We start from the raw sequence: 27,680 nt of genomic DNA, 5'->3' as shown, positions 1-27,680 counted from the left end.
AACCAATAGCGCAATACTTCCCAACAACGTAATGGGTCATTCCAGGTGAAATGACCAGATATTCCTTGGGGGTGTTGCTGCACCATTTTCAAATTAGTCCTAAATTTGCATGCCATTAGATAGTCACAAAAGTACTTTCTATGCAAAATTGCAGGCCTGTAGCTCAAATAGTTTCTGAGTTGTGGGGGTCTGAAATTTACAGAATTTGGGCTATAAAAACCCTCGCCAGCATTTTTTGCATCTTTAAGTGGTTATTTCTCAGCCTCTAGACATACTAGAGAGCTGTGAGTTGGTAAACAAGGCCTCTGCATGTAGCTTGTGCCCCACAAACATCCTCAGGTCTTTCCCTACACTCTGCAGGCCATGGGGGCTTGCTAAAAAGGCTAAAAATTAAGAGACACCGACTCACGAGTGGGGTTTGGGACCTTAAAAGTACTAGAAATACTGCACAAAAGTGTTCCAACACCCCTGGGTTCCATTCTACACAAACGTGTGTGATAACTTAGCAAACTGGAGCTTTCTTGGTACGTCAGTTTGGAAAATATGAGTTCCCAACATGTATGCATTGCAAATGGGTGTCAACATGTCATTACACTTTTTGAAGGTTAGTCACCTTTAACAACTAACATTTCAAAAAGAACAAAACATACATAATACTACCATTGAAATGACTACTAATACTTGTATCCCAATTTAAAGTACTGAAAAGCAAAAAACGATTTTGACATTACCCATGCCATTTTCAGTAAGAATATCTCAGTAACTACAAATATAACCCTGCTGCTTTTTTGTACAGTGATAGAAGACAGATGGAACTGTCTTGTAGAAAAAGTTGGGGTCTCTGGTACCTGTCCCACACTGAGATTTTGGCCCCCAAAAATAGCCAATTTAAAATCTCGTCCAACTTTGGGAGCTCATTCCAAACTGAGGTACCTAGAAAGCTGCAGTTTGCTAAGTTATCACACAAGTTTGTGTAGAATGAAACCCAGGGGTGTTAGAACACTTTTGTGCAGTATTTCTAGTACTTTTAAGGTCCCAAACCCCACTCGTGAGTAGGTATCTCTTAATTTTTAGCATTTTCAGCAAGCCCCCATGGCCTGCAGAGTGTAGGCAAAGACTTGAGGATGTTTGTGGGGCACTAGCTACATGCAGAGGCCTTGTTTACCAACTCACAGCTCTCTAGTATGTCTAGAGGCTGAGAAATAACCATTTAAAGATGCAAAAAACGCTGGCGAGGCTTTTTATAGCCCAAATTCTGAAAATTTCAGACCCCCACAACTCAGCTACAGGCCTACAATTTTGCATAGAAAGTACTTTTGTGACTATCTAATGGCATACAAATTTAGGACTAATTTGAAAATGGTGCAGCAACCACCATCTGGTGAAATCACATGAAATGACCCTAATAATATTGGCCACTTTAAATGTAATAAATTCAACAATGTAAGAACTCACCAATAATGTAATAACATTTTTGAGCCAATAACTGCAGTCCAGTAATGTGATAATACATAAACAGGACTGCATTTCTGGGAAATGAATAATTTATTTTTCAGTTTGTCTGCTGCTCATCATGTAGTGGATGGCATGTTGGTCAGATCCATTCATCAAGTATATGTCCCATGCAGCTCTCATACTCCTTAACTATGATTGTAAGAGCCAATTTCAGAATTACTGTTATAAATTAAAGCTGCAAGCAGCGATGGACGGGTCCTCGCATCCACGCTGGTCGGCGAATCCATGCACGTCCACCAGGTGGCACTGTGACTGAGAGTGTGTGCCGGCCTCTGAATCACATCTGGACCAGAGTTTAATCATACGTAAAATTTCAGCCAGATTGGACCATGTTCAGACTAGTTATACAGCATTTCCTGTCCATCCACCACCAGGTGGCTCTGTAACTCAGAGTGTATTTCAAACAGTGGATGTGATGAGGGTTGGACTCTGATCAATCATGAAAAGTTTCAGGCTGATTTGACCATGTAGAGGCCAGTTATACAGCATTTACTGTCCCTCCAACAGGTGGCGCTGCGACAGAGTGTCTGTTGGCCTGTAGATGTGATCAGGATTGGATTGTGATCACACATGGAAAGTTTGAGGCAGATTGGAGCATGCAGAGGAGAGTTATACAGCAGTTGATGTTTCTTGGCGAAGCATCAAAACTCTGATGGTCGCCATGGCCACGCCATTTGGCTTCTGGTTAAACTTTTGATAACTTTTCATTACCAAGTCCTGCTGTGTGGACTGACAAAATTTCAGGTCTCCTGGAATTATCCCCGAGGAGGTATTAACTCTCAAAAAAGAGAAAAATCATCAAAAATCTCACAATTAATCCAAGATGGCCGACTTCCTGTTGGGTTTAGGGCGTGGCTGTCATTGACTTTTTGGTGTGTCCTGATGTGGTGCATATGCCCACCAAATATTGTAGCTGTAAATGAAACATTGTGGAAGTTGGCCTAATGACCACTTTTCAATTTTGCAGGTGGCGCTATAGAGCCATTTTGCCACACACATGCGCAACTCCCATAAAATATCAAATTTTTCGCCAGTCCTGATGTGCACGCCAAATTTCACGCGTTTTGGAATATGATAAGGCCGCCAAAAAGGCAATTCATTTCCCGAGGAGCGATCAAGTTTGAAAAATTTACAGCAAATTGAAGATGGCCGACTTCTTGTTGGGTTTAGGGCGTGGCTGAAATTGACTTTTTGGTGTGTCCTGATGTTCTGCACATGCCCACCAAATACTGTAGCTGTACATGAAACATTGTGGCAGTTGGCCTAATGACTACTTTTTCAAGTTTGCAGGTGGCGCTATAGAGCCATTTTGCCACGCACATGCGCAACTCCCATAAAATATCAAATTTTTCGCCAGTCCTGATGTGCATGCCAAATTTCACGCGTTTTGGAGTATGATAAGGCCGCCAAAAAGCCAATTTACTTTACGGGAGAAAAAAATAAAAATAAAAATAATAATAATAATTAAAGCTGCAAGCAGCGATGGACGGGTCCTCGCATCCACGCTGGTCGGTGAATCCACGCACGTCCACGAGGTGGCGCTGTGACTGAGAGTGTATGTCGGCCTCTGAATCGCATCTGGACCAGAGTCCAATCATACATGTAAAATTTCAGCCAGACTGTAGCATGTTCAGAGCAGTTATAGAGCATTTCCTGTATATAACTTACTATTACCAACAGGTGGCGCTATGACTTTTTCAGAATTTATGAGTGTGGATGTGTTCAGACTGGACCTGGTGTCCATCATGTGAAGTTTGGGGCAGATAGGATCTTGTTCAGCTGAGATATGAATCGTTAAATTTTCATGGCGAAACATCGAAATTGGTTTGGCCGCCACAGACACGCCCTTTGATGACAAGTCACCATTTTCACTGGGATGCATCATCAATGTGTTTAGGCTGTTGTCACTGCATTTGAAGTGAATATGATCAACCGGGTAACAATAGGGCATGAAAGTGTAAAAGATGTCTATTTCCTGAAACCACAAGGTGGCGCTATGACTGTCAATGAATATCCCTATGTGGATGACATCAGGACAGGACTGTCATCATACATGTAAAGTTTCAGGCAGATTGGAGCATGTTGAGAAGAATTAGACACCACTTCCTGTTTCATGGCGAAGGATCAGTTGTTTGAGGCTCTGCCATGGCCACACCTTTTGGCTTCTGGTTGAGTTTTTGATCACTTTTCATCAGAAAGGTCTGGTGCATGTACTGGCCAAATTTCAGTTCTCTCAGACTTATTCACTAGGAGCTATAAATTTTGACAAATGCACAGCAAATTCAAGATGGCCGACTTCCTGTTGGGTTTAGGGTGTGGCTGTGATTGACTTTTTGGTGTGTCCTGATGTGGTGCATATGCCCACCAAATATTGTAGCTGTAAATGAAACATTGTGGAAGTTGGCCTAATGACCACTTTTCAATTTTGCAGGTGGCGCTATAGAGCCATTTTGCCACACACATGCGCAACTCCCATAAAATATCAAATTTTTCGCCAGTCCTGATGTGCACGCCAAATTTCACGCGTTTTGGTTCATGATAAGGCCCCCAAAAAGGCAATTCATTTCCCGAGGAGCGATAAAGTTTGAAAAATTTACAGCAAATTGAAGATGGCCGACTTCCTGTTGGGTTTAGGGCGTGGCTGTAATTGACTTTTTGGTGTGTCCAGATGTTCTGCATATGCCCACCAAATATTGTAGCTGTACATGAAACATTGTGGCAGTTGGCCTAATGACTACTTTTTCAAGTTTGCAGGTGGCGCTATAGAGCCATTTTGCCACGCACATGCGCAACTCCCATAAAATATCAAATTTTTCGCCAGTCCTGATGTGCATGCCAAATTTCACGCGTTTTGGAGTATGATAAGGCCGCCAAAAAGCCAATTTACTTTACGGGAGAAAAAAAAAAAAAAAAATAATAATAATAAACCCTAGGGTTTCAATAGGGTCCTTGGCACCGCTGGTGCCTTGGACAGTCGGTGCCCTTGCACCGCCTGTCCTCGGCACCCTCGGTGCTCGGACCCTAATAATAAACCCTAGGGTTTCAATAGGGTCCTTGGCACCGCTGGTGCCTTGGACAGTCGGTGCCCTGGCACCGCCTGTCCTTCGCACCCTCGGTGCTCGGACCCTAATAATAAACCCGAGGGTTTCAATAGGGTCCTTGGCACCGCTGGTGCCTTGGACAGTCGGTGCCCTTGCACCGCCTGTCCTTCGCACCCTCGGTGCTCGGACCCTAATAATAAACCCTAGGGTTTCAATAGGGTCCTTGGCACCGCTGGTGCCTTGGACAGTCGGTGCCCTTGCACCGCCTGTCCTTCGCACCCTCGGTGCTCGGACCCTAACAATAATAATAATAATAATAATAATAATAATAATAATAATAATAAACCCTAGGGTTTCAATAGGGTCCTTGGCACCGCTGGTGCCTTGGACAGTCGGTGCCCTTGCACCGCCTGTCCTTCGCACCCTCGGTGCTCGGACCCTAACAATAATAATAATAATAATAATAATAATAAACCCTAGGGTTTCAATAGGGTCCTTGGCACCGCTGGTGCCTTGGACAGTCGGTGCCCTTGCACCGCCTGTCCTTCGCACCCTCGGTGCTCGGACCCTAATAATAATAATAAACCCTAGGGTTTCAATAGGGTCCTAGGCACCGCTGGTGCCTTGGACAGTCGGTGCCCTTGCACCGCCTGTCCTTCGCACCCTCGGTGCTCGGACCCTAATAATAATAATAATAATAATAAACCCTGGGGTTTCAATACGGTCCTCGGCACTGCTGGTGCCTTGGACAGTCGGTGCCCTTGCACCGCCTGTCCTCGGCACCCTCGGTGCTCGGACCCTAAAAATCTTTATTTAGAATATTGTTTGTTTGCTTAGATATGTAAATTGATATTTTCATGTATGGAGGAATATGAATTCATTCATTCCTGTGAAGTGTATTTGGTCGTTGGATTACTGTGTGGAATGTGCTAGAATTCAGGAATAGAACAGTGGTCATGTGACCTGCATGTGTTTGCTCAGTGTTAGATGAAAACGTAACAACTGGAGTCGATACTGTAAGAATGCATGTATCATTTTTTAAATGTTTATTTTCTGGATAGAAACTGACACACACACTCCCTCACACACCCCTATCCAGGATGGCTTAGAGGAGCAGTAATGAGGTGACTGGGTTTTATTTCCTGAAGAGAGACTATGTAGAAATGTTACATGCAGAGAGTGAAATATTTCCTTTTGCAGGACCCGCATTTGACCACTAGATGGCAATGGAGGGGCTAATTCATGTCAAGCTAGTAAAGTCATGTGACTGACTAGCCTGATTAGACTTTCAGACATCAAACATATTGATAGGTAAATAATTCTCTGAGATCGTCAGCAAGCAGCTGACGTAACGTTCACAATATTTGTATAACGTAATTTGGTCTGTGCACAAAAAGCTTTGCAAGAATGGTCTGATCAAGTACAAGAGGCTCTGCTGGAGTTAGAGTCAACCACAAGGCCTTTAAGCAACTTGAACGCAACTCCTGCAGAAGAGTCTAAGTATATGGTAAATGGTCTGCACTTGTATAGCGCCTTTCTACCTCAGCTGTACTCAAAGCGCTTTACAGTGTTTCCCATTCATCTATTCAAATACACATTCACACACCAGTGGTGACAGAGTTGCCATGCCATAGGGAGCAATTTCAGATTCAGTGTCTCATCCAAGGACACTTGGGCACACAGAGGTGCCGAGGGTCAAACCAGCAACCTTGCAATCAGTGAACAACCCACCTGATCTACATCTGGTGAGCATGTGATTACAATATGCAAGATTCTCTTTCGCTCTGCCTTCTGACATGCTTACCTGTCCATCATCTGCCTTGTTTTTGGGGAAGTTGAGAATCTGTTTGGTGGCCTGGTCCCATTTAGAATGTGTATCCTCCCAAGCCTTAGGGGAGAGGGACAGAGAAGAAACTTCAACAAAATGCACATAAAGCAGTGAGAGGAATCAGAGCAGAGGAAAATATCAACCTGACATCAATTACAGGTAAGCAAATGATCTTAAATTACTCTGTTTGGTTCAGATTCAGTAGACAAATCTGAGTAAATATTCAAAGACGTATTTTTCATACAAATTCAGAGTTTTGTTATATTTAAAGAATCAGACACCTTGGTAATCATCCAAAGAATGTACAATGTGTGTTATATCAATTAAAAGCAAAAAATATATATATACAACAGCAACAACAAATACAGTGCAATTTGTTGAAATTGAAGCTGAATATTACCTCAATGTTTCCCGGTGTGGGGTGCTCTACTCTCCGTAACAAGGCCATCACCCTCTTCTGCAAGGTGGAGCGGCCTGAGGACATCAGAACCATACTGCTAATGGAAACTAGTAGGTCATGTCCTCAAGCTGACAATGCATGCATTATTGAGAATTAGAAGCTCACAAATATCTGGAATGCGCCCTTGAAAAATGATTTGCATAAGTATCTCATATGGAATAAATTTCCTATCATAATTCAAGAGCATTTTAAATTGATTTGAGGTCAGCATTTATCGATTTCATTCTCAGATTTCGTGATATTGTCTCTCAGAACTCTGCTCTCGCGCTCAAATTTGCTCTAAGCGTGCTCAAACTGTGTCCTCACACTCGGTTACGATGCTGCTCGCGCAGATTTCCTGCGCTCAAACTCAAACTCTTCCTCTTACTCTCACGGAACTTGTGCTCATGGATCTGTGCTCTGCTCTCGGATTTTTTGTGTATCAACGCTGTCAACCAATAGAAGGCTGGCTAGCTTTGACCAATCAGATTATCCCTGTTTGCATACGGGTGCGTTCGCTATTTTTCCGAGGAGCGTCGCATACGGGCGGGCACTCTTTCAACAGGTTTTATCCACTACCTACCTCCGGGGCTGTAATAAATGTGATTTCTTTTTTTTTAAGTCAAAATATTTTTATTGAAGTTTTTACCAAACAAATTATTTGCACTGCACAGGAATAATCGAAAAAAAATAGTACATTAAAAAAAAAAAAACTTCATTTGTGCGGATTACAAGGCAAGATCACAAACAAACAAGAAAGAAAAAGAAAGAAAGAAAAGAAAAAAAGGAAAAAAAAAGAAAACAATCCCCCACCCTCCCCCCACCACTGCCAGTGACCCTAGCAAATGAGCACAGATTTGTCGAGTATACTTGAGTAAATGAGTTGAGAACTGCAGTCCATACTAAGGAAATGAAAGGTAAGTAAGTAAACAATTATAGTGGTTGCTTCAAATGGAATGAAACATGATTAGAAATGGGCCCCACATGTCATTAAAGCTTCTTGTTGAGAATTTAAGTGCGCATCTGATTTTTTCCAGTTTAAGGCAGGACATCACATCCGCCATCCACTGTGAATGAGTGGGTGGGCAGGGGTCCCTCCACTTCAGCAGAATTGCCCGCCGAACAAGAAGCAGAGCAAAGGACAGTGAGTGTCGTCTATGAGCGGATAGGTGGAGACCTGAATCGATAAAACCAAATAAAGCAGCAAAGGGATCAGCCTCCAGATTGATGTTAAAAATCTGAGAAAGAGTGTTAAATACTCCTGACCAGTTGTTACTAATGATGGGACAGAGCCAGAACATGTGTATGAGGGATGCCTCAGTATGGTGGCATTTGTCACAAAGAGGGTTAACGTCCGGATAAACATGCGACAGTCTGGCTTTAGAGAGGTAGGTTCTATGAACGACCTTAAATTGAATAAGGCAATGGCGAGCGCAGAGAGAGGTTGAGTTTACTAGTTTAAGAATTACGGACCATGTGTCAGCTGACAGAGAGAGATTTAGGTCTTCCTTCCACGCCACCTTCAGTTTATCAGTGGGAGTGAGCATTAAGTTCTCCATCCTATCATAGAAACTCGAAATAAGTCTTTTCTTAAAAGGTTAGAGGACAGGACAGTATCAAGCAAGTTTTCTTGAGGTAGTCGAAGGAGGTTAGGAGATTGAGAGAGGATAAACTCCCGAACTTGTAAGTATCTGAAAAAGTGTGACTTAGGGAGGTCAAATTTCTCACTTAATTTGTCAAATGAAGTCAAATTGTTATCAATAGGGGGGCCGCTAGGGGCGCGAGATGTGATAGACGTGTTTGAGCGAGGCTCCGCTCCCTCATACAAGTTTAACAATTTAAAAACACAATTTAAAGAGGAGAACTGTTAAAAAGCTGGATAGCAACAGTCGGAGACGCTTAACTGAACGATGGGCAAAACTAACAAAAACAAAGGAACCGAAAGACAGCAACAGGGCTGAACAGTGCGAGCGTTTCACTCGCATATGCGCCTAAAAATAGATCGGTGCGAGTAGAAAAAATAAAAAGGGAGCACGCGTGCGAGTACAGATGTCAACCCTATCATTTGCATTTGCTCCTAAAATAAATCCACACAAAGTGGATCAAACTAAAAGTCATAGCCTACACCTTCTTCAACAACTTTTTTTCACATCGGCACGCTACAACCCGACATGGTCAGAAAAACCGTGAGCTCCTCTCGACTCTCAGGCCGTCTCCCCCACACAGTACCGAGCATCACACAGATCGCCGCACTTTCTTAAAGCGACAGGCTCCTATTTTTGTCTTTAGCTTTTATGAACACATTAACTTGAAATAACCAAATACTGTGTCTGTCTAAATTATAATAATGCAAATGACACTAAATTAAGCATGTAAAAAAGTTTAAATACCATAAAGTAATAACTGAACTAAAATTGTCATCAGTTAACACAATCTATGCATTCCACACCTATAATCAGACTCCCCTAAGAACGCAAGATATGGCATCAAAATATGTCTGGTATTTATGTATAAAGTCTTTAATATAAGTATAGTTCTTAAGTATAAAGTCATTTGTTATTGTTGTTATTTTTATTGGGCCAGTAAACAATATAATAGAATTGAAATTCTTTCTTTATCCCACACCTGGGAAATTATTTGCTACAACAGCTACAACACCAAATCACAAGTTTAAAAAAATAAACCTAGTAAATTACTGTCTGTAAGAACAGAATAATACATAAGGGGCTAAATGATCACAGTATGGCAGATGAAGAACAGAGAGACCATTTCAAAACTAGGACTTTAACAGAAATATGCAGGTTGAGTTAACGGTGCAGATTGTATGATATGAAATAAAATCTGGAGTCAGAATTTGTTGGTCCACTTAACAAAATCTGACTCCCCTATGATTTTGGCAATGCAAGAAGTGACAACCTCCAAACTTTCTCAGCTACAACATCTGCACCTCTGCTGCTGTTGTATAATGTCTTGTGTACATGGTGGCTTCCACCGAGTTTTTTGCTTGGAAATTGGAAAAAATGTAACAATGCCATCTGTGTGATAATGGAAAATATGACAAAAGAAAGAAGTCAGTAGACCAATCATACTCCAAATGAAAGGAAGCCATATTGGTGAAAGTTTTGTTTTCTTTTGTGAGAACAAAATCAAACAATAATTCTTTACAAACTAATTACAAAATACACATACATATGTACATGTAAAATTTATAGTGCTCCTAAATTTTTTTCTGTGCTCCTAAATTTTTTCATTTAGGAGCACCTGTGCTCCTAGTGAAAAAGCTAAGCGTACAGCCCTGAGCAACATGCCGACGATGCTAACAGTGAGGCTAACGCTAGCGGCAGCCACATGGAAGCTAGCCCGGAGCACACAGACACTACGCCGCCAAGTGAGACGCCAACTGCTACAGACATCATGTCTGCCATCACCCGGCTGAGTCAGAATGTCGACACAAGGTTTGACAAACTCCAAATATCTCTGGCGGACTTGAAACAAACAATGGCAGATGTCGAGGAGAGAGTAACTTCTAATGAGAGCGGACTGAACGAGCACAAGTCCCGAATGACGGTCCTCCTTGCCAAATCATTGCACGGATCCATCACGATCCGGTCAAGGAGCACATCCTGAGACTTTCTTCACAAAAGTTTCCCCTACAATACGAGGGTGCAAGACTTTACACTTTTCCGGACCTGGGTCCAGCGGTAATGAAGCAACGCTAGCTACAAAAATACGTCAGCATCCCAGGATATCACCTGTCTCTATTAAAGGGCAAAACACCACATGTTGCTTTACGCGGATGACATATTATTGTATGCGTCTAACCCAAAAGAGTCAATCTCATCCATCATGGAGGTATTTGATCATTTTGGCTCCCTTTCAGGCTTTCAAATTAACTGGGAAAAAAGTGAATTAATGTCAATACATCTAAATCATAACAGTACCACGCTGAATTCTGTTCCCTTTAAAATCGCCACGGACAGGTTCACGTACCTAGGGGTGTCTGTCACCAGGAAACCTGGCCTGCTACTCGAGGAAAATTGGAATTTAAAGATGAAACAACTGAAGCAGAATATTGAATTCTGGAAGACCCTCCCACTATGACTGGTAGGGAGAATTAATGCTATTAAAATGGTAGTTCTCCCACATTTCCTATATATATTTTCCAATCAATACCATCCTTTATTCCACAAGCATACTTCAGGAGGCTGGACTCAATAGTGATTCCTTTTCTCTGGCAAAACAAAAGTAGCACGTATAAACAAAAAACACCTCTGTAAATTAAAACAGGAGGGAGGCTTCGACCTACCAAACTTCAAATGTTTCTATTGGGCAGCACATCCAAATATTCTGGCTTTCCCCTGCCTGGCTTTCTTTAGAGAAAGCAGCATGTGAAGGGACTTCTCTCCTAGCCCTATTGAACAGCCCCATCAAAATTAGCAAATCACTGTACAAAGGTAGCTTTACGATACACAACTCGGTAAAAATTTGGAATCAGATTAAATCACATTTGAAGGCCCCAAATATGTACAGTGATTCATCGATTTGTAACAATCATGCTTTCAAGCCCTCTGCTGGAGACCCAGTGTTTGCTTGATGGAGGGAGAAGGGAATGGGGTCCCTGGGCAATTTATATCAGAGGGGGCACCTGATGTCTTTTGAGCAACTGAAAGCTGCCAGCCTCACATTTCTTCCGCTATCTGCAGATCAGAAATTTTATAAAGGCCCATGTATCAACATTATCAGACATCCCACGACACCATGCACTTGAAAGAATAATTCAAATCACGCCAGGTAAAAAAGGAGCAGTATCAAGTCTTTACCAGATACTCTTCAACCAGATAGAAACGAACACAGAAAAGCAAAGGTTGGAGTGGGAATCTGAACTGGGAGTGCCTCTTTCCACAGAATACTGGACACGTCTTTCAAATATTCATCGATGCTCAATTAATGTTAGGCATAAATTAATTCAGTTTTAAATAATACATAGATTACACTACTCAAAGATAAAAGTTAACAGATGCATCCTAATGTATCAGCCTTGTGTGACAAATGCAAGAATCAGGATCGAACACTCACTCATCTGCTCTGGACGTGCCCCAGTCTCCACTCATTCTGGGCTTCAATATTCGATTTTTACTCAAAGGCATTTAAAAGGTTGTGTGAACCCTGGCCCCTGGTGGCCATTTTGGGATCAGCGGGTGATTCAACTCATTCTAACAGTAGAAAGTCTTTACAACAGTCTTTATGTTTCGGTGCCATTTTGGCTAAAAGACTTATTTTAAGACACTGGAAGTCAGACAAAGTACCTTCAATGAAATGTGGCTGAGGAGCTCAGTGAAACCCTGTGCATGGAGAAATTTAGATCTAAAAATGCAGGCAGACAGGCAATCTTTGATAAAGTATGGGAGCCTGTATTAAAGTACCTGTCTATAAACTTCAGCTGAGGCTTACACTTTTTTCTTGTTATTGTTTTGCCACAGAACCCAAGCTGTGTAGAAATCCACCATTCTGGTCATATCCAATCTATTTATGTTTGATGTTGCTGCTGTTTTTTTTTCTTTTGCATCATATTTTATTTTTGTATATTACAAAACATATAAAACTATGACTGCTTTGTAAGAGACATGTATTCTATCCAATGTACAATGGCAATAAAAAGAATATTTTTAAAAAATTGTTATCAATAAAAAATCTTTAAAATGAACAATCCCCTTTCGGTGCCAAACTTTTGAAAACAGGGTCGAGAATAGAGGGCGGAAGTAAGTGATTTGGGATTAGAGGGCTGAGGAGGGAGAAGTCCATCAGGTCGAAATGTTTCCTAAACTGAACCCAGATCCTTATTGAATGTCTAGCTACAGGATTTTTAATAAAGTTAGTTGGTTGAGGCTGTAGCTTGGAACCAAGAAGCGCTAAGAGTGGAAGCGTTGTTATCTAAATATGATTCTATGGTCACCCAGTGCGAGGGGTCTGGGCGGTCATGAAAAAAAGACCAGAAAGACAAGCATGTTATGTTTGTGGCCCAATAATTAAAGCAAAAATTGGGGAGTGCCAGGCCGCCATCGGTCTTATTCTTTTGAAGGTGGGCTTTGTTAAGTCTGGGCGTTTACCCCGCCAGATGTAAGAGGAGACAAGAGAATCAAGTTGATTGAAAAAGGACTTCGGAATAAAGAGTGGGAGAGCCTGAAAAAGATATAAAATTTTGGGTAGAATCATCATTTTAATTGAATTAATGCGCCCCACAAAAGAGGGTCGACAAGGTGACCATTTTGTTAGTGTTTGTTTTACCTGGTCCAGCATTGCCCCCAAAATTTTCTTTAAAATAGGTCTTTGAAGTTATGAGTAATTGTGATCCCCAAATATGAAAATTTATAGCTCCTGATTGTAAAAGGAAAACTGGTGAGTGTAGTTGTTTGTAATTGCTATAATTGGAAAATCTCACTCTTGTAAGATTTATTTATATCCTGAAAGTTGACCAAATTGATGAAGCAGGGACAAGACCGGAGGCAGAGAAATGGTTGGATTTGACACAAAAAGTAAAAGGTCATCAGCACAGATCGCAATCTTGTGTTCGCGTTGGTCCTAATAATTCCTGAGAAGTGCTCACATTCACGTAAAGCAGTAGCGAGAGGTTCAATGGCTAAATCAAAAGTAAGGGACTAAGTGGGCACCCCTGACGAGTGCACGGTGCAAGCTGAACGACTTTGACAGCTGTGAGTTGTGTACGAACAGAAGCTAAGGAATTAGAATATAGCAATTTGATCCAGTTAATGAATTTTGGTCCAAACCCAAATGAGTCCAGGACACCAAAAAGGTATCTCCACTCTACGTGGTCGAACGCCTCTCAGCGTCGAGAGAGACCACACATTCAGGGACTTCATCAGAGGCAGAGTACACTACATCCAGAGCCTGCGGATGTTAAAATAGGCATGTCTGTTTTTTTAATAAACCCAGTTTGATCTGCAGATATTATCGAGGGAAGAGGGCTTTTGAGTCTATGTGGTAGGAGTTTAGGCCTGTAGGGGCACAATGAGTTGGATCTTTCTCTTTTTTAGCTATTAAAGTGATACAGGGCTTCAGAGAAGGAACTGGGAAGTAGGCCTAGCTTACAAGAGTCTGAAAAGACCAAGCATAAGTACGGGGATAAAGTGGAGAGAATTTCTTAAAGAATTCTGTAGGAAGACCGTCAGGTCCAGGGCATTTACCAGACTTCATTGAAGAAATAGCCAAAGCTAATTTCATGCTCAGAGATTGGCTCCTCCAAATTTTGCATGGCATTAGGTGAAAGTTGGGGATGTTAAGATTGTTTTAAAAATCTGAAAATTCTTTGTCATCAGCTTGAGACTCTGAAGAGTAAAGTTGGTAATAGAAGTCTCTAAAAGCTTTTGTTGATTTCCAAGTGATCAGAGGTAATGTGGCCGTTTGGCAAACTGAATGTTAGAAATGCTTTGTCTGCACTGAGCCTTTAAGGAGGTTTGCCATCTTGTCAGATTTATCCCCATGAACATAAAACCTGGTCTTCTGCTTTAAAAGTGAGTATTCAGCAGAGTAAGTAGTTAGCAGGTCAAATCTGGTCTTAAGTTCCAATCGCTTTTTATGTCACTCTGGATCTTTGGTTTGTGCATATCGTTTGTCGATCTCGTCTAATTTGGTGAGAAAGATCTTCCCGCTCCTTTCCAGCCCCCTTTTTAAGTTGAAACTGTATATGATATTATTTGCCCTCTAAATATAGCTTTAAAAGCCATCCCAGACAGTGAGGTTGGACACTTCGGGGAAATGCTGGTAAAGAAAAAGTTTATCTCCCTCTCTATAAATTTAACAAATTGTCATCTGAAAGTAAGTTGAGTTAAATCGCCATTGCCTATTCTTTGGTGGAATATCAGGAAGCAGATATTTCCCAAATCAAGGGGTGCATGGTCAGAAATGACAATGCTCTGGTATGCACAGGTGTTTGACCAGTGGGAGGAGCTGTTTGTCAACAAAGAAGTATCAATTTGGTATACGTATGATGAACTGGTGAGAAAAAGGAATACTCTTTATCATTGGGATGCAAAGTACGCCACACATCCCAAATGCCCATAATCAGAAATAAAGTTTTGATAAGGGAAGCAGATTTGCTAATTGTGCTAATTTTGGTGGATGACCTGTCCAAAGTTAAGTCAGCCAAACAATGAAATCACCCCCAGTATGAGACAGTAAGTATTAAGGTCTGGCAAAGTCATCCTGACTTTGACCTTGACTACAGGGTGTGCAGAATTATTAGGCAAGTTGTATTCTGGAGGATTAATTTATTATTGAACAACAACTATGTCTCAATGAACACAAAAGACTCATAAATATCAAAGCTGAATATTTTTGGAAGTTGGAGTGTGGTTTTTTTTAGTTTCAGTATCTTAGGAGGATATCTGTGTGTGCAGTAGAGAGTGACACGGGAGTGGATTTTCACTCCTGTCCCATCCCACTCCCACAGAAAAAAAATCTGTCCCGTCCCAATCCCAGGCCAGAGTAAAAAAAAAAAAATCCTGTCCATCCCACTCCCGGTAAAATGGCTCCACTCCCATTCAGAATGACTCCCACTTCTGTACCGCTTCCCTTTTACCGCTCCCAGACCACTCGTCCCTGACTCACTGCTGTACTTAACTATGGTTAAACACATTTTGCAAGCGGCATACGGCGTGTTACGCCGTCACACTCGACTCTCGTGAAGCTGAGCAATATTTCTGACTTCCCTGCCATTTCTGTCAGCTTAATAGATAGGTCCTTACTTCTTACTTTGCGTGGCAAATCAGTTTTTAGCACATCAGATTCTACACCAGTGTTAACTCCCTCCATTGCTGTTCTTCTTCTTTGAATACGGCGGAGAGCAGCGGCCGGAGCACTGTGGTTCTGGGCCGTGTAGTTCTTTTCACTTCCATTACAGTGTAGCCTTATGGCAAAAAAACTACAAAATGGCGGCGCATGTTCATAAATTATATTTTGTCTTATTGATTGGTTCCCGCTCCCGTCTGCTCCCATTAACCTTTTATCCTGTACCATCCCAATCAGTGATCAATAGTAAAGCTGACTCCCATCCCGCGGGAATCACACGGGAATCCCGTGACCCGTGGGAATCCCGAAAAAATGTCAGTCTCTAGTGTGCAGGTGGACTATTACTGTGCATAATTATTAGGCAACTAACAAAAAACAAATATATACCCATTTCACTTATTTATTTCACCAGGGAAACTAATATAACATCCCAAAATCTACAAATATACACTGCGCAAAAAATTAAAGGAACACTTTGAAATTACATCATATTTCAATACGGGGATAAAACAAACTGGATATTAGCATTGATATGGACTGGATAATGTGTTAGGAATGAAAGTGCCACATTGTTTGATGGGAATGAAATTATCAACCCCCAGGAGGGCTAAATCAAGGACACCCCAAATCAAAGTGAAAAACTGATGTGGCAGGCAGTCCATCTTGCTGAAATTCCTTGGCAGCAACTCAAAATGGTATTCAGAAGTTTGTATGGCCTCCAGTGCTTGTATGCATGACTGACGATGCCGGGACAAGCTCTGAATGAGACGACAGATGGTGTCCTGGGGTAACTCCTCCCAGAACTGGACCAGGGCATCACTGAGCTCCTGAACAGTCTGAGGAGCAACCTGATGGTGTCGGATGGAACAAAACAATGTTCCAAAGGTGTTCTATTGGATTCAGGTCAGGTGAGCATGGGGGCCAGCTAATGGTATCAGTTCCTTCATCCTCCAGGAACTGCATGAGTTCTCTTACCACATAAGACTGGCATTGTCGTGCACCAGAAGGAATTCAGGACCACTGCACCAATGTAGGGTCTGACAATGGGTCTAAGGATTTCATCCTGATACCTAAAGGCAGTCAGAAAGTCATTGTCCAGCCTGTAGAGGTCTGTGCATCCCTGCATGGATATGCCTCCCCACACCATTCACTGACTCACCACCAAACCGGTCATGCTGAACAATGTTACAGGCAGCATAACGTTCTCCATAGCTTCTCCAGACCCTTTCATGCCTGTCACATGCACTCAGGGTGAACCTGCTCTCATCTGTGAAAAGCACAGGGCACCAGTGGTGGACTTGCAAATCCCTGTGTCTATGGCAAATGCCAGCCGAGCTTCCACGGTGCCAGTCAGCGAGTACAGTGGGCACTAGAGGATGCTAGGCCCTCAGACCACTCTCATTAAAATCTCTTTCTGATTGTTGATCAGAGACATTCACACCAGTGGTCTTGCTGGAGGTCATTTTGTAGAGCTATTGCAGTGCTCATCCTGTTCCTCCTTGCACAAAGGAGCAGATACCTGTCCTGCTGATCGGTTGGGACCTTCGACAGCCCTGTCAAGCTCTCCCAGACTAATTGCCTGTTTCCTGGAATCTCTTTCATGCGCTTGAGAATGTGCTGGGAGACACTGCAAACCTTCTGGCAATGGGCACGTATTGATGTGCCATCCTGGAGGAGTTGGACTGTCTGTGGAACCTCTGTAGGGTCCAGGTATCGCCTCATGCTACCAGAAGTGACACTTACTCTAGCCAATGCAAACTAGTGAAAAACAGTCAGGCAATATTAGGAAGGAAAAAAATGTGAGTGGCCTTCACCTGTAAACTCATTCCTGTTTTGCGGGTGTCTCATTGTACCCCTCTAGTGCATCTGTTGTTAATTTTCTGAACACCAAAGCAGCTGAAAACTGACTAAAAAGCCCCTCAGTTACTTACTGACCAGATCAGTATCCCACATGTTTCACTGATTTGATGCATACTTAGATTAAAAAGTGTTCCTTTAATTTTTTTGAGCAGTGTACATTTCTGGCATTCAAAACAAAACAAAACAAATCAGTGACCAATATAGCCACCTTTCTTTGTGAGGACACTCAAAGCCTGCCATCCATAGATTCTGTCAGTGTCTTGATCTGTTCACGATCAACATTGTGCGCAGCAGCAAACCACAGGGCTCCCAGACACTGTTTCAGAGAGGTGTACTGTTTCCCTCCCTGTAGATGTCACATTTGATGAGGGACCACAGGTTCTCTATGGGGTTCAGATCAGGTGAACAAGGAGGCCATGTTATTTTTCTTCTTTTAGACCTTTTCTGGCCAGCCACGCAGTGGAGTACTTGGATCGGGTTGATGGAGCATTGTCCTGCATGAAAATCATGTTTTTCTTGAACGATACTGACTTCTTCCTGTACCACTGCTTGAAGAAGGCGTCTTCCAGAAACTGGCAGTAGGACTGGGAGTTGACCTTGACTCCATCCTCAACCCAAAAAGGTCCCACAAGCTCATCTTTGATGATACCAGCCCATACCAGTACCCCACCTCCACCTTGCTGGCGTCTGAGTCGGAGTGGAGCTCTCTGCCCTTTCCTGATCCAGCCACGGGCCCATCCATCTGGCCCATCAAGACTCACTCTCATTTCATCAGTCCATAAAACCTTAGAAAAATCAGTCTTATGATATTTCTTGGCCCAGTCTTGACGTTTTATCTTGTGTGTCTTGTTCAGTGGTGGTCATTTTTTCAGCCTTTCTTACCTTGGCAATGTCCCTGAGTATTGCACAACCTTGTGCTTTTGACACTCCAGTGATGTTGCAGCTCTGAAATATGGCAAAACTGGTGGCAAATGGCATCTTGGCAGTTTTCACGCTTGATTTCCCTCAGTTCATGGCAGTTATTTTGCGCCCTTGATTTTCACCACGCTTCTTGCGACCCTGTTGACTATTTTGAATGAAACGCTTGATTGTTCAATGATCACACCTCAAAAGGTTGTCAATTTTAAGAGTGCTGCATCCCTCTGCAAGACATCTCACTATTTTTGACTTTCTGGAGTCTGTCAAATCTCTCTTCTGACCCATTTTGCCAAAGGAAAGGCAGTTGCCTAATAATTATGCACACCTGATATAGGGTGTTGATGTCATTAGACCACACCCCTTCTCATTACAGAGATGCACATCACCTGATATGCTTAATTGGTAGTAGGCTTTCAAGCCTATACTTCTTGGAGTAGGACAACATGCATAAAGAGGATGATTGGTCAAAATACTCATTTGCCTAATAATTCTGCACATCCTGTATACATGGAATGGGTAACTGGGAATCTATCAAAGCTAGTAATTTTTCCGGTTCAATGATAAATTTGGGTCGCCCTCTCACACCTTGCACGGCCTGAATTTCAACTGATGGAATTACTTGCTCATTTTCTATGTTCTGTCTAACCAGACAGCACAGTTCTCTTAAGCCATGTACTATATCCAATTGCAACTCTATCTGGTCTGCTAATGTGTCAGCAAGCATCAATTCATGGGTGCACATGAAATTTAGATAGTCAAGGTCCAAGTCAGGATGACTGATGACATACTGAAACTTGGTTTGCAGTCTTTCAAAGATATGACGTCTGAACAGGTTCTGTTGGAAAAGAAAGCAGTGCATATTGGCACATTGTCTTATCTGAGTGTACTGACCTCATTTGCACATTAAACATAACTGAAACAAGAATGCTTATATTTAACATTTTCAGCACCACTTCCTGATGAGGATAGCATCCGATTATTAACAATATAAATCGTTTTCAAAACAAAGAAAACACAGGGATATATGTGTTTGTGTATGTTTAAAACCAGGTATATGATCAAATAAATATTTTATAGCTTTCATTAAAATGAATTTAAAAATAACTTGCCTGAGTGTTTTGACTTTGCCGGTCCATTTTAGCAAGCCATCTGCTGTCCCGCTAGCTTCAGGATGGTGACATTGTTTTCTCCACCAGCACACCTCAAAGAGCAGTGTTCGATGCTGCTATCATTATACAATATAGCCATTTTAATGAGAAGCTCGGACGCTGTTGTATGTATTGAATGATATTTTATTCCAACAGTGGTCAAAAAAATAAAAGAAATCACATTTATTACTGCCCCGGAGGTAGGGAGTGGCTAAAACCTGTTGAAAGAGCGCCCGCTCGTATGTGACGCTCCTCGGAAAAACAGCGAACGCACCCGTATGCAAACAGGGATAATCTGATTGGTCAAAGCTAGCCGGCCTTCTATTGGTTGACAGCGTTGATACACAAAAAATCCGAGAGCAGAGCACAGATCTGTGAGCACAAGTTCCGTGAGAGCAAGAGGAAGAGTCTGAGTGCAGGAAATCTGCGTGAGCAGCATCGTAACCGAGTGCGAGGACAGTTTGAGCACGCTTAGAGCAAATTTGAGCGCGAGAGCAGAGTTCTGAGAGACAATATCACGAAATCTGAGAATGAAATCGATAAATGCTGACCTCAAATCAATTCAAAATGCTCTTGAATTATGATAGGAAATTTATTCCATAATCTCACAGATATATCTCAAGTCTGTTCTACTGCAGCAAAGCACAAGTCACAGGCTCTACCTGTCCAGTAAACTGTTTTCCAGATGTGAGAGGAGAATATGTTGTGATATATGCGCTATACAAAATAAACACTGAATAGAAATTGAGTTGAATCAATGAGAAAGTGACCTGGGAACCCATAGCCATTTACAGGCAGAGGACGCCAGCTTTTCAAACTCCCTGTCCAATGTATATGATGCAGTTAATGATCGTAACCCTCGACCAGTCATATTTGGAGCAGTCCTGCAGCATTTTATGATCAGTTAACCAGATCAAGAATATGGTTGTCTAGGCATTTTTTTTGATAGCTGATACCCCACCACTATCTCATTAATGCTGGATCGACACACCAAATGTAGACCAATGCACTCTCTATAAGAAACAACAACCTTTGACAAGCAACTACACACTGAAAAGTTTGATGAAGAATTGGATTACACAGAAAGTCTGAACTATTTGGTTCTTTTGATGACTTAACCATTTTGATGACAGTTCTCGTCTTCATGCACGCAAAACTTTCACCACCCTGTGACTGGTTTAAATAAATACACAGGTGATCAAAATTAGAGAACAACCTACAATTTCCTAAATGTCAAAGTCAGTCTTATTTGAAATTATCCAAACAGGAGCAAAAGAGCGATATTTTAATGCATATTTCATGAGACACATATATTCTGAAGAACAATATTAAAAAAACTAAAGATATTAGAAAAAGAACACAGATCAAAATTAGAGGACACATTCAGATACCTCCAAGTTAACGGTGTTAATTCTGGCACCTGGTGCTAACTTCCTGAATTATCTGACAAACCCCACTTAACTGGCAGCCTAAACTTTCCAGTTTTCACTGACTCTGCAAGATGGTGAGCCATTCTAAAGTGACTGAAACCCTCCAGCAGCAGGTTGTGCAGATGAAGGCCAAAGGAACGACCGTGTCAGCTATTGCAAGAGAAACTGCTCGTTCCAAATCTGTGATTTTTGGAATACCGCATCTCGACAAACGTCACAAATTCATTCAAGTCCCAGACAAACACAAGAGAGGATATGATAATGCGGAGGACCCTCAACAAGCAAGATTCAATATTGCAGCTGGAAACTGCTCACCAGTTCAGTGCTGAACAGGGTAATGATCTGTCTCCGCGTTACATTGTCTCGACGTTTGAGAGCATTTGGACTGAAAGGCCCACTCTTGTGGGTGACCAAACCTGGGGCCTTATTATAAAACATTTGCGTAGGATCCATACTAAAAGTTGCGTACTCCGAAAATCTGAAATGGGCGTACAACCCTTCACAGCTGATTTATAACTGTGCGTACGCACAGCTGCACGCAATTTCTTTATAAATCACACACCAACTGGAAGATTGCGGCAGGTGGATCCACCTCACATCCCGCTCACAACACACCCACATTTTACCATGAATGGTCATGCAAAGCAACTCAAGAATGTATCTGCATATAAATAAGCTGCTGATCCACTGCGTTTTACGCAGCGCCAGCCTGCAGTCTTTTCCACACACTACTGTGCGTCAGGATGAATGAATCGTGTTGACCCAGGCCACCCTGCCACTAAATTTGTTATGATCATGTCCGATGCACAAATAATTTGTACACTGACTGAATGTACATTTTTTCGGTTCACATAGACAAATTCATCTTCACTCGGAGCCCTTACAGCAGCATGAGTGCAGTCAGTTACGCCGATTACATTTGGGAAACTGGACATCGCTGCAAATTGCCGTTTCCTGTTGGCCTATTCACCCACAGTGTAAGGAAACCTGATGTATTGACTGGTCATGTTTATAATGCCATCCAAAGCAGCTGGCATTATTGCGCTGAGGGATGGTTGTGATATCCCAGACCTAAAGGACACCATGTGCAATGGTGGCCAAAACTTCAGACCAAAGTGTAAAACTGAATGTTATTGCATCAAACTATTCCATACAATCTTGACATATTTACTGTGAATTACCCATTCAAATTCACATTCATTAACATCATAATTGAATTTTTTTTACACATAACTAAAGAGAAAGAAAATGTTTTCTAAATTCCAGGTGGTCTAAACTTATGACAGTTTTGTTGTGCTTCAATATGTAAAGAAATTTGGTCCTAAATTGAGCTCAAACCACATTTTTATTTAACAACTACCAATAATATAGTCATGTCAATATTTTGTAGAGTATCCCTTCTGCTTGATGACTTCTTGCAGCCTGCGAGGCATGGACTCTACCAGTTTTTCCGCAGATGTCTCCAGTAATTTTTGACTAGGTTGACTGACAGTCTTCCCACAGCTCCTCTTAATTTTTTATGAGTGGACTTGTCCCGATAGTAATTAAGGATTTCCCACAGGTTTTCAATGGGTTTCAAGTCTGGAGACTGTGGTTGCCACTCCAAAACTTTAAACTTCTTCTTGTTCAGCCACTACCTGGTCTTTTGCCGAATGCTTCGGGTTGTTATGCTGGAAAATGTCTCGCTGATGCCCTAATAGCTTCTTCATACTCGGTAGCATCGACTTCTGCAAGATGTGAATGTTCTGCTCTGTCTCCATGATGCCTTCAACTCGATGTATACGACCAACCTTGCCTGCTGACATGCACCCCACACCATGATGCTGCCACCTCTATGTTTCACTGTGCCACGCAAGTTTCTTGGATTGAGAGCCTCTCCTGCCTTTCTCCTAACGCACACTGCGCCATCTGATGCTCTCATGTTGTACTTCTAGAGGTGGCAGCATTGTGGTGTTAATAAATGTGAATTTGAATGGGTAATTCACAGTAAATATGTCAAGAATGTATGGAATAGTTTGATGAAATAACATTCAGTTTTGCACTTTGATCTAAAGTTTTGGCCACCACTGTAACTGTATATCAGACCCAAACGGGATTTAGACAACAAACGTAATCTCATATATTCTTCATATAAACACATACCTGTCGGCCAATTTCCGCTGGAAGGAGCCGGTCGCCAGAAACCCCAGAGTGGTCAGCACCTGTGTCTGTACCAGGATGGCGTAGTTTCGGCGGGTGGTCGGTCTAAGACAGGGCCCAGTTCAGCACATAGATCCAAGAGCACTGCTCTAGGGAATCTAAATCGGCTTGTTAGCAAGTCATCATCATGGGCCAGGAAATCTCCGTGGTCCCTAAAACTCTCTCCATTCTGAGCCTACCATTAACATGATCTTCCAGCAATGCCAGCACATTAATTGTGCCACATTACGCACGGCTGTCACCCGCTATTTATCCGCTTGATCAGCAATTGGACTAATTGTCACATGCCTTTTCCAAATTAGTAATCAATCAGTGCCATTCACCGCTCTATATCATTTGAAGATGGAAGTTTGATATATGAACATAGTTCTGCAAATACAGTCGTAGGCCGAATGGCGCACTATAGGAACATCTACAACAATGAGGGTTTATGATTATCCGGCTCTACAAGTCTAATATGTGATGACAATAAAGGTTGAGATTGATCTGGTTTCAATTTACCACTTCACCCTCCAGCACTGCCATTCCCTCTGTCTCCAAAATGTGCGTAAGCAAGCATCGAAGTTGGCGCACCAGTGCGCATATTCTCATGCCAAGTTTGTTTTTTATAAATCACAACCTTTGCGTAGAAAGTGGCGTACACCACTTTCTAGCCCTGTTTAGTGCGTAAGCAAGCATCAAGGTTGGTGCACTGGTGCGCACATTCTCACGCCAAGTTTGTTTTTATAAATCATAACCTTTGCGTAGAAAGTGGCATACGCACTTTCTAGCCCTGTTTTGTGCGTACACAAGGTTTATATAATAATTGAGGCCCCTGGTCTGCAGTGACCATTAGCAGAAAGAATCAAAAGCCTAGACAAACTTTTGTTGAGGAGCATGTAGTGTGGACAGAGGAGAACTGGTCCAAAGTTCACTCTAGTGATGAAAACAAGTTGAATTTATTTGGGTTTGATGGGAAACTTTATGTTCGTCATCAAGCTAAGGAAAGACTGAACCCAAAGTGTGCAAAGAAGCAACTGAAAGTTGGAGGAGGAAGTGTCATGGTTTGGAAAATGTTTTCTGCTGCAGGAGTCAGGCCTCTTCTACAGCTACATAGCAGCGTCAAGGCAAATGTTTATCAGAATCTTCTTCAACAACATGTGGTTCATTCCCTGCATTCATCACCCGATCAACCAGCAATTTCTATACAGGACAATGCCCCCCGTCATACAACAAATGGGTTAAATCTGTTCCTTGAAACTGAAAACACTGAAATAATGAAATGACCAGCCCACAGTCCTGATCTATACCCATTGCAGAACCTCTGGAAAATCCTTGACAACAAAGTCATGGCCAAGAAACCCACTACAGTCACTGAACTGCAGAAGAGACTAGATAGTAGGGAGGTTAATCAACTTTTAACTTCAAGTCATGATGCAAAGGTCCCCTTTGGTATGGAAGTACCTTAGGGTCACACAAGTAAATTTATTCTAAGACACAAGTGAGATCACACTTTGATCTCGCCATTTTAAAAATGGCTGCCAAAGCGTGATCTCACTTGTGTCTTAGGATAAATTTACTTGTATGACCCTAAGGTACTTCCATACCAAAGGGGACCTTTGCATCAATACTTGAAGTCAAAAGCCTATTTTTTGTGATTAACCTCACTACTAAGAAGAAGAGTAGGCCAAAATCACACCAGAGCAGTGTGTGAGACTAGTGATGTCCTGTGGCTGCAAATGTGCGGAAGTCATTCAAAACAACGGACTGTACATTTTCTACTAATTGTTGACTGCTGTAACCTTCAGAAAATGCAGTTGTAATCTTTCTCACTGCTACAGTCATTGTTGTTCTCTAATTTTGATCATTGTGTTTTCCACAGAACAAAGGGTTTTTGTGTCTTGGTTATTTTGTAATACACTCTTCTAGTAGCATGTCGAGTTACAACAAAAATTCCTTCAACTGCTGAGCAATGAAGATTACATTATTTCTGAAAAAAAAAAATCAAGTGTTCATTAATTGTACAAATAGGCCAGTGGGCTCCCCACCTACAGCACAATGATAACGGGTGTAGCCACACCACTCTCCACACTGACAGTGCACAGACTCTTAGTGCTCTGACAAGAAGTAGCAGACTAAAGTTTTAGCAGAGTTGTCATTTAATTATTATCACTTAGCTGCAGTTGATTTAACCTTCTGCTGCTGACATTGGTCATTTTAATCTGAGAATATTACAGACAGCTCCAGACCTAAATGAGAAGTCTCTAATAGTACTGACCTGTTCCCATCATGTTGCTGACAGAGGCCAGTTCACTAAAGGTGGCATAGTTGGGCAGAATTGTCTGAACAGGCACTTCATCACTTGCACTGCGGATGTCAGCCTCCTCACAGAGGTGGCGGAAACAGGACATGGCCACTAGCACCGCCTCAGTGTCTGGGCTCCACAGAAACATGTAGAGACACACCTCCAGCTTTGTCTGCGCCTGCCGGCAGATGGGGATGGCACCACCCACAGTGGCACACTCCTGGAACAACCACGGGCCAAAAATGCAGATTACACAATGTTTCTCCTACAGACAGAGCGCCACATCAAATCCTGATCCATTGTAAGTCAGAAAATGAATTCTGAAACAAAAGTCTGATTCTTAAGATCGTGAAACACACTCTGTCAGGACTAAACTGCTCAGAGCTAGACAAGTGCAAAATGCACTAACGAGCCTAAAAGTCACTTGCGTCATTTGTTGCCATGGTGTTGATTTGGCTGTCATTACCTCTGCCTTTCATTTGACTTTTTTTTTAAACTAAGAAAGTGGCTTGTTATTTCAGTTAGGAAATAGGACTGCACCTTGTTCTTGAGCAGAAACTTGTTCCTGCAGATGAGAATCTCCCTCAGCCATTTTAGAACTTCTGTCCCATTAACCATTTGCTGGCCAATCAGTTTGCGGCAGATTATAAAGAGCACCTGTGAACTGAAAAAAAGAATAAAAAAAGGAGATACGTCTGATAAGTTTAGAACATCAGACATCAAACATTTTCAGTTTTTTCACACAATGATGGCATTTATTGTGTTAAACACTTGAAATGCAATGCTTACCATTAAGCAAAACTAAAAAAAACATTCTGATGAATATGGTTGTTTTTACTGCTTCACTATTCACACAGAGAGCAATGCTTAACCCTTTAAGCTGCAGTCAATTCCAGCCGTTTTCAGTACAAAAAAATCGCTAATATTCTATTTTTAAATAAAAAAATTACGAAAAATACGGGGAATATTGGACGCACATCGCAAGGTGCATTTCCTTGAAAAACGACCGATTCGTGGATTTTATACCGACTTCAGGACATGTTTTGGACAAAATAGTTTACTGGCTTGTGTCGTCTGGATGTAAAAGGTTGGATTATGGCCGTTTTTTGTGGAATCTTTTTTTCTGTGTGTAATAATGAACCCGGAAATGTGAGTCGCGCTGTGTGCGTTGAAGCCGTGTATAGAGAACGGATGGATGAATATTCGTTTTTGTCGGACAAATGTGTTTTTCTCACCCGCTGTGGTAATCGCATCTGAAAGTGGTTTATACCGGCGGATTCATGAGAATCTAAGCTTTCCATCAGCGTATAGTGTTTGTATAATCGCGTTTGCAGCCGTTGGACATTCTTGAAATTCCTATGCAAATTAGTAAGTGTACCGCCGGCGGTACACCTACTACGCACTGAAGCGCAAAGGGTTAATGTTCATAGTATATAAATTGTGATGCCATATGTCTTCTGATGGCATCTGATTATTCTTACAAACACAAACCAGCAAGTTAACTGTGTTTAACACTGAGCTCATGAGCTGCCAAGACTACACTGTTCAGTTTGACACCACCTATAAAGTCTGTTGAACACAGTTTGTAAAATGTCTCACACCAAGTCCATATTGTGACACAAAATTAAATCAGAATTAAAGACCTCACTACCTGCAATGTCTTCAGATCAGCTGGTGTGACTTTTTTCACCATCTTTGTTGTAGACTCTTCAGTGTAGGCATGAACAGCTTAGAGCAGAGGGACTTATATACATCGTGCTTTCTTGCATTGAGTGTAGGAAGCTTCCTGGTTTGAATCTCAAAAGCTTTTCTTTAAACATAATGTGCAGACTAATGTCAAAAATTTTAAACTGTCTAGTCACAGCATAATGCTGTGGGTCCATGTGGGTATGGCTGTGGATTAGATACGTGAATGAGCGGTGGTGTAACCCAGCAAACGTGCATGTGAAGGAACAGCTGTGCATGCGGGACTTGGAGATGCTTACGGTGGCGCTGCGGCCGTATTATCTACCGAGGGAGTTCTCGCACGTGATTGTGTTTTGCGTATACATCCCACCATCAGCTCATGCAGGGACAGCGTGTGAAAGACTCCACAGCGCCGTGAGCGAAGCCCAGGGCCGCCATCCCCGGGCGCTTGTCCTGATCAGTGGAGACTTCAACCATGCCTCCCTCTCTGCCTTTCTCCCAACTTTCACACAGTATGTCACGTGTCA

General features: G+C 42.1%; 1 protein-coding gene across 1 annotated transcript in view; it reads right to left on the bottom strand.

The window, feature by feature from the left end:
* Positions 1-27,680, bottom strand: part of nf1a (neurofibromin 1a) — a 161,692-nt gene that overhangs the window by 96,461 nt on the left and 37,551 nt on the right. The window contains 4 exon segments of the mRNA XM_051958253.1: positions 6,361-6,444; positions 6,785-6,858; positions 25,441-25,687; positions 26,008-26,131. Of these exon segments, the coding sequence (XP_051814213.1) occupies positions 6,361-6,444; positions 6,785-6,858; positions 25,441-25,687; positions 26,008-26,131 (529 nt within the window).

The sequence above is a fragment of the Acanthochromis polyacanthus genome, chromosome 13 (genome assembly GCF_021347895.1).
Source record: "Acanthochromis polyacanthus isolate Apoly-LR-REF ecotype Palm Island chromosome 13, KAUST_Apoly_ChrSc, whole genome shotgun sequence".
Classification (NCBI taxonomy): Eukaryota; Metazoa; Chordata; class Actinopteri; family Pomacentridae; genus Acanthochromis; species Acanthochromis polyacanthus.
This window is presented reverse-complemented; position numbering and strand designations above follow the sequence as displayed.